At 36.2% G+C, this 12,129-nt stretch overlaps 1 protein-coding gene across 2 annotated transcripts in view; it reads left to right on the top strand.

Annotated features, from left to right (window-relative positions):
- Positions 1-12,129, top strand: part of NELL2 (neural EGFL like 2) — a 375,157-nt gene that overhangs the window by 206,968 nt on the left and 156,060 nt on the right. For both annotated transcript variants that reach the window (XM_075600120.1, XM_075600119.1), the window contains exon 12: positions 7,318-7,446. In XM_075600120.1, coding sequence (XP_075456235.1) covers positions 7,318-7,446 — 129 coding nt within the window. The remainder of the gene's footprint in view (positions 1-7,317; positions 7,447-12,129) is intronic.

Here is a 12,129-nt window from a genome sequence, read left to right as displayed (position 1 = left end):
AAATATTCAGATGGTCGAGACAGATCAAGTTATCAAATTACCTTCACCATCCAGAAGATATTCTGCAAAAGTGTATAAGAGGCTAACGGGTATTGATGTGGCAGGAGAAGCAGCAACCAGACTTAAGCAAATTGTCCATTGAAACTACACAAAATGAAGTCATAATCCTGAAACTGAATGACTGACTGAAGGGATCAACCTCCAACCTGTTTCCAACTTCTTAGGGGGGGTCAAGAAGAAGAAATGAGCCATTGATGAACAAAATCAGTCTGTGGCAGGTTCAGCTATTGGCCCTGCTGAACCTTCAGATGGCTCTGAAGAAATGTGTGAATAACCTTAATGGGTAGCTTATCAACCTTACTGATGAAGTTAACTGGAGGCCAGACCACAGTTCAACCTCCAGTGACCCTTCAAGCTAATCTTGAACAGAGTAACAATACCTTCTGCCCAAGGAGAAAATAACAAATTGCCCAAGGAGAAGACGCAGTTCAGGAAGTATGCCTCAGACCTGTAGGTTTTGCTTCAGATGTAGACAAGACAACCATATGGCATTTGACTGTGATCCTCAGAAAACAGATAAAGTAGCGCAGAAGAGCATCATTTTGTGAAGCCCAACAGAAATTGTTCCAATATAATTTCTCTTAAGTCATGTTCCAAGCAAGTGACTACTGATGTTTTACATAAAGCTTTGATGGGTCCGACATTGTTTGCTCCTGTTACTATTGAAGGTATACAATGTAAAGCCCAATTGGATTGCAATTAGAGTTACCATAACTTACACTTTTATCAGAGACAATTGTCAAGTTTGGAGATACAACCTGTGAAGTAGGTAATTTGGTTAAATCCTTTGGACAAAACATTTCTAGCCTGAAACTACGTCAAGGAAAAACATTTTTAACAGGTCCTACACTAAACTACCTGTAAATATTCTCTTAATTACTCTCCTGAACACATAAATCCCTCAATATACAGTACTGGTCATTCACAAGTGTATACCTACTAATTAAAAGTGGGATGGGTGAGCTTAAAACTAAGGAAGTGGGGTCACAGACCTCTCAACAATTGTTTCCAATTTATATATAAAAACACACACAGTCCTAGCAAGCTCAAAACCCAAACCCAAACATACTACACTACACATATATTTGTATCAATTAGAGTGCTACTGGGTTAGTGTAGTGACCTAATGAATACAACAAACAACAAAAAAGACCCAATGCTACGATCAAATATTGAGTTTATTAAAATAAGTGAAACCATGTGGTAGTCACAATTCTGATAAACTATTGTGATGTACCATTCACCTTGCTTTAAATAATCCACTATTATTTTAGCATATAGATTATCCTGGTTAATAAATCGGGATCTTTTAGTTACGTTTGTATGGTTTATTAAGGTCTCCATAAGTATAATTGTTTCTGCTAATAATGATATTTAAAGCAGCAATTCAGCTGCCAATTTTTTTTTAACCCCGATTATTCAGAATGAGAACTGGGGGCTACCCAGAACTGAAAATAGCGCAAGTCAGGTTGAGGGAGCCCCGGTATACATAATCAGTGAAGGTTTAAATCTTACTCCGGGGAAAACAAAATGACAGCCAAAAATCAGGCCAATAGGAAGCCACAATATCATTGAATGTGTCCTCCAATTGGACAACCATTTAAGTCCCCTTTAAAAATCAAGAAGAAATTGCAATAACTTCGCCGGTAAGAATTTTGGGAACTGGGCGTCCTGGAGCTAAAAATTACTCTGATCAACTCAGGAGCAGTCACCGATTCCAACTCTGTAAAAAATGGGTTAGTTAGGGGGATTGCTATTTTTAGTAGTCTCCTCTCTATAGCATCCTTGGTACTCTTGCCATAGAAGGAGAAGGGGATATAGGGTGGAAGCACTGTTGTCACCATCTGGTGTAAAGGGCTTTTAAAGTGTCACTGTCAGCATCAGGAATAAAATACTTGGGTCCTGCTACCTTCTTTGGGATTGTACAGTGTTACGTTGTTACATGAGTATGGAAAAAATAACGAGATCTGAATTGCAGGTTCCAGTCCATAGCCTATTTGCTGCCTTATTCAGGAAGCCCTCCCCTTCCCAACAGCGCTTAATATAGTCACCCTAAGTACAAAGAGGACAGTCCAGAAATGATCACAAATAATAAGATTAAACATAAGGAAAGTCATTAGTGAAGGAAATGGCACCTATATAAAGTTGTGTGAGTTGCAGCATGGCCCAAATAATTTTTAGCCTCTGGGAATCTGTTAAAAAAAGTGTCAAAAATAATAATTTTGCCAAGCGCTATAAATCGCAGAGGCAGAACAATCATGTGCATGCAGTTGAACACAACCTGTAGATGTGCTGGAAACAGGTGCAACTCATGAGAGCGACTGGATACTACCAATGGCAGTGTCTCCAACACTCTTTCCTTTGAAACCGGACACCAGAGCTCATTTTAACATTCTACCTGGAAAATAATATCGGACATTGAAAACAAAGCCAAAACAGACCAACAAAAATAAAGTAACAAAACATTTTGGAACTGATATAACACTGATATATTGTGAGCAGTACTCATTAAAATACCACATGCAACCTTCTGTTTGTTGTGGTATCTAAGTATGTCACACCGATTTAATTCAACACAAAAACCTAAACCTCATTATTAGATACTAATTTTGGAATTCCAGCATTTGTTTCAAGGGCTTGGATGCTAGCCAAGTGAGGATACAATTCAGATAACCAGGCAAATCCTGCCAGTCATAAATCCATGTCTAAAATGGCCATTTGCTCTATGTGATCTGAAGGCAGAGTTAACAAGGATAAAAGCATTACAAGTGATGCAATAAATTGAGGAGCTGGTGGACTGGGTGAGCTCTATAGCTTCAGTGGGAAAAAGCAATGGCTGATTACGCATATGTCTAGATCCTAGAGATCTCAATAAAGCTAAGAAATAAAGAGAACACATCAAACTGCCAACCATAAGAAATATTATGGCTCAGTTTCCAAGTGCACAGCAAGTTGATGCTTCCCTAACGCTAAGCAAATGGATTGACAGAAAGCTCAGTCAAGACGGTAAAGGGCCTTATGAAAAAAGCTCATGAATTGCGGAGGGATGTATAGAGATTTATTGTTTTACCAAAGCATAACACTGGACAATGTTTTTTCTCCAGCCCAACTGTCAATGGGGAGAAGGATAAGGGCAAATTTACTAATCATTGACAACTTGCTGACATCTCAAGATAATGAGCAAATAAAATAGATAAAAGAACAGCAGAAGAGGGAACAAAAATATACCTTTGACAGAACAGCACGCAATCTTGTACAGCTTAAGCCAGGATATTGAGTTGGTCTGTGGAATCACTTCTCGAATACCTGGAATCAAAGAGGTACCATAAAGCAAGTGCAATATTATCCTATATAGTCCACACAGAACAGGGGGACACAGTTTGGAGAAATCAAAGGGACCCAAGAATAACACATGAGAGTCCAGACATACTGACAGCCAATAATGACCCTTCCATTATAAATTACTCAAAACAAATAAAGGAGCAAAAAGGCAAGCAACAAGATGACCACTCTGACTCAGGTGAAGAGCTAACATTAAGAATATCAGGGAGGGACATCAAACACCTTGAAAGACTTATTGAATAGAAGACGAGGGAGATAAAAAATGAAAGAAGAAACAGAAATCAAGACTTTGGAGTCAAATACAGTTGTATATGAGCTGCAGAATAGTTTGCTTTTATATTTATGGATAGACATTGGTTTTGGGTTTATGGTTTTCTTGGAAAGGAAGATGTTGTATAAGATAGTATAATTTATGGGAGGTCCCCTACTGTATATTGAATAGTGTAATTAATAAGGGAATTGAGAGAGCATCCCTAGCAGTGATGCAAGGGGCGTGGTCATGTGATTGAACCAGAAAGAAGCTGTACGCCACAATATCGTGGTTGCTTGTTATTAAAACGTTTGGCATTCAAAATGCTTCACTACTTTATAAACCCACATAGTTCATTACACTGCCTTCCTTGAACATTCCTGTCCTATAGAAAATACTTATTTTCTTTAAAAGAAATCTCATGTACAACTAGCATTGATCTATCAAATTACATTTGTACCCATAAAACAATCTTGTTTTGTGCAGAATCAATATAGCTCTACAAATGTAAAGTACAAAAGTATTCATGTCATATATATATCTGCAAGTTTCAAATAAACTCATATACAGGCATACCCCGGTTTAAGGACACTCACTTTAAGTACACTCACGAGTAAGTACATATCGCCCAATAGGCAAATGTACACTTTTACTATTAATATTGTAGTGTTTGAGATTTAAAAAAAAAGAGAAAAGAAAAGAAACTGTGTTATGATACAATGCCTTTACCTGGCAGCTGTTTGCCTTGTCAGCTATTTTAACCCTTATGCTGACTCTTCTGGCATCAAAAGGGTTAACCTGGAATATAGAATATTTGGAATATTGTGGTGCAATTGTGTCCTTTATATTGTTTACAGTACACATGAGAAGGATAACTATGCACCTTAAAAGGGTAGTCCTACCAGGACAAAGGTGAAATAATGCCAGTGACAGTTCATAGGTTAAATGTAATTGATTTACCCCTTTTAGAAATATTTTTAAATGACAATTCCATGATATACAAATGATTGAGAGTTTCTATAATCTTTAGTGTATTTTAAGATGAGACTATTTGCTAATCCTCAACAAAGCCCAAGGTAAATGTTAGCTTTATACTGTCTTTTGCTTGCAAAGTCATTATGAAGCCATCATTAGTCATATAGATGCACATACTGTAATGCGGATATGCTTGCATTCAGTATTACCAACAAAAACTTATTCATATTACATTTTTCACAGTATACAAATAAATTGGACGTCTACTGTACATTAAAAGTGATTGAATTTAAGAACGCCAATTACACTTATAAGTGGTTTACATTTTGTTGACCAACGGCATTGAAATGACCTTTTAACCACTTTAAACACAACAAGGAGGGTTTCTGAATGTGAGATGAAGTTCTGTGAACAATTCATTCCAAAAATGTTTCATATACAGTAGTAACTGCAACTTCCATTAACCAACATTTCTATCTCTAAATATAATTGTTTATACACAATTTCAATATACTGTGAAGACACTTCGCAGTGCTAGAGAAGAGATCCGCTCCAATCAAAAGACAAAGCAATAGGGTCCATCTCCTGCAGCTCCTGTAAAAACCGCATACTGTAGGTAATAAATACAAGACAGAGAAAAATGCACATTTTCTCATCTACAAGGTGCTGCTTTTCTCCTTTCAGTCTTCCTCTAGCTAGGACATCAAAATCTACTTGTCTTCTCCTGAACCCTCTCCTTCTCTCCAGACTTATATTACTACTTGTCTACCTGATATTTCTTCTTGGATGTCCCATTGTTATGTCAAACGCAACATATCAAACAAGACAAAATGAATAATTTTAATTCCCTTTAATTTTAACCCTATTCTTAATGTCTCTCTAACAATAGATAACTCAACTATCCTCTCTGTACTACAAGCCAGATACTACAAGTCTAGGTGTCATACTTGACTCCTCACTCTCTTTTATACCCATATCCTGTACCTCACCAAATTCTACTGCTTCCATTTCTGAAGCTTTGTTAAAATGGGCTCTTTCCTCACTACCAAATACATCAAAATTCAAATTCATGCACTTGTAATATTCTAACTGGAATATTAACCTGGTCCTAGTTGGTCTCCCCATCCTGTCCATGGCAAATACTGCTGCCAGGCTCATCTATCTCACCTACCATTCTACATATGCTGCTTCACTGTACAAACCCTACACTGGCTCCACATACCCAAGAGAATCAAAGTTCAAGGTACTGGTTCTCCCCAACAAAGTTCTCCATCATAGAGCCCCTCTCTACATTTTCAATCTAACTCCAAATACTCTGCAATATGTAGTCAGCACTTGGGTCATGACCTACTGTATGTCTCACTTCCTCATTACTTCCTCTCACTTCCACCTCTAAGACTTCTCTGGGGTTGCACCCCAACTCTGGAACTCCATACCCCGCACCATCAGACTCTTCCACCACAATTAATTCTATCAAATGTTCTTTCAAAACACACCTCTTTAGAAAGACCTACCAGGCACACTCCTGGCAAGTCTGTGGTTAAAATACCATGCTGAATGGTCTTTTATTACCACCTATCCTTGTGTCAATACTCTCCCTTCCCTTTAAGATTGTAAGCTTCTCGGAGCAGGGAGCTTATTGCCTATTCTTTCATTATGCTTGAAGTTCTATATATACACAATGTTTTGTTCTTGTCCTTACCTCCACATTGTACTGCACTACTAAATATGTTTGCTGTATGTAAGTAAAAGATAATAATAATAAAATTAATATAAGCTGATGATCTTTTAATGGAGTTGGCCACCCACCATTCACTAATAAATAACCCCATGAATCCCTTAATGCTTCTTTTCATCCTCCCGTAAGGTACAATCCATCATGTGGCCTCTTGTGGAATCATTGTAAAAATACATTTATTGCTATGGTTACTAGTTACAGTCAATAGCCATAAGACTGTGCAAAGACAATGCATTTTTTCCTTCTTGTTACTCCTGCGATTTGATAGCACATAAAAGGACTTACAATCTAACAAACAATGAAAAAATGGAATACAGTGCCAATAGTGCTGAAAAAACAGGATAGGCCTTATAAATTAAGGACCTGGGTCAAATAAAGATTTATTTTTTTCAGGGTTTTCTGAATGATACAAGTGCAAAATTCTGAAAAATGTTATACTAACCAATTTGTATAAAGTACTGTAACTGCCACTTCCATTATCCCACATTTCCCCCATCTGAAATTTGTTTATAATATATTTTATACTCAATTCAATATGATGCGAAGACACTTCCCATTGCTAGAAAAGAGATCGGCTCCATTTAAGGGAATGGGACTGAAATCTTCTCCAGCACCGGGAAGTAGCTTTACAGCATATTAAATAGGGGCCTAAGTGTCTCTAATATATTCAATATCATTTCATTTTCTAATACATGTTAAATGTTTAATTGATCATCTACTTCTAAAACAAAACCCCATTAATCATGCTACAAGATCACACTTATTATGCGAGACTGGTTCCGTAAAGGAAATAGTCAAAATGTTCCCCTGAATGTCTTCCCTGCATACTATAAAATAATGTTTTTCCTAGACTCGACCACTGAACTGCAGGGCAAATAGCTCTTAATGAAATAAAGTTATTAATTGTGAGTGAATAGATTGGCTCTCTCACACAACTTGTGTCTTCATTTAGGACATGACTTCTGTTCAGAAGGACATAGCTGCATGGAATATTCGGTCTGCAGAAACCTGGGTGATAAAGCTCTTTGCATTTGCCGGGATGGCTTTCGGGCACTTAGAGAAGATAATGCCTACTGTGAAGGTACTTTTTTTTATATCAAATATATATATATATATATATATATATATATATACACACACAGTAATATATATAAAATATATATAAATACATCTCCATAAAAAATATATATATAATTAACCCAATGTGTTTGATACACTCAAGGTTCAGTGTTTGTATAGAAAAGATATATATATTACTGTGTATGTATGTATGTGTGTGTATATATATATATATATATATATATATATATATATATATATATATATATATATATATATATATATACACACACACATACATACACAGTAATATATATATATCTTTTCTATACAAACACTGAACCTTGAGTGTATCAAACACATTGGGTTAATTATATATATTTTTTTTATGGAGATGTTTTTCCACTATATGATATTTTTACATAAATTAAGATGTATACATTTAGTAATTATCCAATTAATTACAAATACACTATAGTACATTTTTATAATAATTTTATTTAAAATGTCACAAATTCCATAATATGTACATGTAATAGGGATTAACTTTATCGGGGTATATTATTTCACCTTATTGATTTACCTCAATGAAATATAATAACATTTCTTTGTACAAAAATTCATTACAGTTTAACTTTATTGTGCATATGCAAAATAGTGGCAATTATATATTTTCAAAATATTTTTGAATTACAATGTGGTCAATACACTTTTATGTACTGTTTTTCCTGGTTTTATTTTATACCCGCTTGTTCTCTGAATGGGTTATTAAATGGTTAATCTTCTTGCCTCTGTTATGAGGTTTTTTTAATTGATTGATTGATTACGTACCAATAAAGTTTTACCATATATTAACTCTTTGGGTGCCCCTAGATATAGCCACTATGTATGGCTGCTCGTTTTATGGGAGAAATCGCGTCTCTCTATTGTACAGGGAAATGGAAGAGAAAGACGACTCCTCCATTTCTGGTAACACGTGGCCATTTTGAAGAGCAATCACGTGATCACCGTTTGCCCAGAGAGGCGGTGGCACTCTGGTGCCTGGCCCCTCAAGGGGTTGAGTGAAGGGAACTACAAAGCATTGTCCCCTTGATGAAGCACATAATGCAAAACGCGTAAGGGTCACACTGATGCCTGCGCCATTATTCATGGACGTCACACTCGATAGAAGCAAGCCATGCTGAGCCCAGGGACCAGAGTACGCACTGACCCCCTCTGTATTCCAACTAGGAACTTGCTGATACCTGGCCTTATCATCATCGCATGTACATTACTCTGTATTTGAATCTATTTTTGGTTTCTTATCTCCGGTGCACCTCTTTGTTTTGTCTTGTCTCCCCTCATCCATGCTTAAGAACTATAAAAAAATCTGTCATTGATGTTTCAGGGTTGTGTGTGGATCAAGTGATTGCTACCATCCTGCACCATTATTGGCTGCCCATTCATTCTAAAATTGTAAAGTTGGTATTCAAAGTTGTTCATAGCTCATCATTTTCTTCAACAGTTTAATATTAATGTAATATTCAGATTGGCTAATGATTCCCTGTAGTTGGTCCCACAGTCTGAAAAAAACTCATTCTAAATATCACTTCACTTTTGTACTGCATCGATTCAATGAAACCATTTACCCCAACATATTCTTTTTTTACTTCTATAATTCATCAAAATATGTACTGAAAGTGTTTGGTTATGATTGATGATCAGCTATTGTTTTATTGTTGTTTGCCCCTTTATAGCACGTTGCATAAACATACCACTGATTCAAGTTGATAGGCCTAACAGAGAACTAGAATATCTTATTTATTAATTCTGATATAAGAAATGTCTAAAATTACATTGAGATATGAGTAATCTAAATAAGTAGGGTTTTGTTATAACTATTTAGTGTTTAGGTATTTGAATAGTGCTAAATATCATTTTAGACTAAAGAAGCTTCTCAAGTGATACTATTTCCAATATTGATGTTATTGGAGAATGCTATTACAGAACAAAAGCCTACATACTGTACAGTACCATCAACATTTCTTATAGGCCTTTACAGAACAGGTGATGCTGTCTTTGTCACAGACATTCAGTACATGTCTGTTATACTACATAGTAAAAATGTATTTCATTATTAAAATTTGTCAAAATAAAAAAAAATCTAAAGCTTTAGAGATGGTTAGGAATACAAGGTCCTGACAAAACCATTGTACGTTTTAGGGACCGATGTAGCAGAAGTTATTGCTCCCTTACTAAGACGCATTGCGGCATAGCTGACATGATATTTGATGTGAGATTAAATGCAGCTCTATTGAAACAAATGGTAACGAGCAAGCCATTTTCTTAAAACACACACCTTATTTGACAATTATTTAGACACAATGTGTCACGTTAGCTGGAGCGTTGACGTCTGCAACATCAGTATTCATTAAACTGCGCTTTGCTCAGCAATTTGAAGCAAAAAATATCAGGCTTTTTCATTGTATTCATTCAACTATTTTCTACGCGTATAAATTTACAAAGGGAAGCAAGGCACTTTGGTCTTTCAAAAGAATTTTAATGAGTGAAGAACCAACGTTTCTGCTACATAATGCAGCCTTTATCAAGGCGAGAGCTGCATTATGTAGCTGAAAAGTCAGTGCTTCTGGCTTGCAAAGACCGAAATGCCTTCCTTCCCTCTAACTACAGTACCCGTTACTTCTGTTGGAGCTGTGCAGAATAGCTCTGCTGCGGCATTTACACCTTATTTGTGGATTCATTTTTTTGGAGTGCCTGTATTATCCTTTTATTTTATACATTTACATTTATCATTTATCTAATTTGCATCCACTTGTTGCACAAATTGGGCCGATTAAATGCTATTTGTCTCAGGTAGCCGTGAAATTTTGCGGTTTTGCTGAAGTGGAAAGTGTGTCTTTTTGTAATCTCCTTACATTATTATATACCTCTAACATAGTTAATCTCTTCAACTCGTGTGACAACCACCAAATATTTTATCATGCAAATTTCTATTTACTTACATTTTTGCATAATGCTTAAATATACCATTTTATTGATCTATGGCCCTCCACATATTGAAGAGTAACTCAGTTAGGGGGTACATAAAGAGATATGGAGATTACAGTTTAATGAATACAGCATAAAGCATTGCCATGGGATCGGAAATCTCCCTGGGTCAAGTTGTGTTCAAAAAAAAATTAAAAAAAATAAATAAATCAATATTGAAATTACACTAGAGTGCTCATTAAAAGAAAACTGCCAATATGGTGTTTATTTTTTACCATTTTTTACAATTATATGACTAGTCAATAACCTTTACACCACGCTTGCAGTGTTTTGTAAACATCTTAAGGACTGGCACATGCTAGGCATCCAATATACAGTGATTGGATACATGATTGATAAAAGGTGCCTCAATATTTGTGTGAGTAATTTTTTTTCCTGAGGCATAATGTGATAATTAACTTGTTAAACACATGCTGCATGTACTGTACATTTATACATGTAGCCACTATTATTGCACCTGTTACCACTACATAATGCATTTCCGCTGAGTGAGTTTGAATTCATTATTGTGGGATTTTAAATCAATACAATGCAGCTGCGAGTTTCAAAATCGATTGATTAGCGCATCAAATGGGTGAATTTAGTGCCTTACTGCATGATTGGGTGCAGTAACATGCATTACGCGTGTACATTGTGTCTGAACACTTCTATTTCACAAGATCCCACAGGTGTAGGGTACTCCTTCACGGTTTCAAAGATCAATCAAATAAGCAGGGCACCTTAACCATAATTCACAAAGAGAGGCAATAGGAAGACTTGGCACATTAAATAATTGATTTATAACTCCTCATATCCATGTCAATGTATACATGTCTCTCTGTGTAAGTACTGTTTCTACTGATTCCTCAGCATTCTCACCTTGCAAGGGACAACATTACAAGGTTACCAGGGCAACCCAGGCTGGACCAACATACCCAACAGGTTCACACGTACGCAGCCTCTTTAGGTCATTACACATTCACCCCCACATAAATATATCTACCTAATAATATTATGGTAATTAATTAGCTATATCTATTACACAGTAATATATATATATATATATATATATATATATATATATATACACACATACATACATACATACATACACACACACACACACACACAACAAAAAAGATGCCTGCTACCGACCTAAAAAGTCATTTAGAACCTAAGTCAGACCACGTAAGCCAAGAGATAAATGGCTACTGACGGTGCTAGGGATAATATAACGGTATGAGACAAAAAAAGAAAAACGTATCCCCCATAAAGCACTCGGTATAATGAAAATTATAACAAATTTAATAAAGACCACGTCACATGAAACACATAATTAAAACAGTCTCCTGTACCTCAGAGTTTAATACTAAACAACATGAGGGTATTCATGTTTAGTATTTAACTCTGAGGTACAGGAGACTGTTTTAATTGTGTGTGTAATGGGGTACCCCCTGGCTACTAATCTACCCGATAGGTTGGTAGTAAACCCCGGTGTTCACAGGTTTGCCAGTAGTTATCATGGGGTTTTCCCCCTTCATCCTTTGGTACTGCACTTGAGTGACAGCAGGGGGTAGCATATCCTGTTGTGGCTGGGCCAACGGGGTGCCCACCCTATGGCTGTACTTAAGGGCAGGACCGCCCTAAAGTTTGTTGATTGTCCTTCCCCATGAGGAAG

The sequence above is a fragment of the Ascaphus truei genome, chromosome 5, assembly GCF_040206685.1.
Source record: "Ascaphus truei isolate aAscTru1 chromosome 5, aAscTru1.hap1, whole genome shotgun sequence".
Classification (NCBI taxonomy): domain Eukaryota; kingdom Metazoa; phylum Chordata; class Amphibia; order Anura; family Ascaphidae; genus Ascaphus; species Ascaphus truei.
This window is presented reverse-complemented; position numbering and strand designations above follow the sequence as displayed.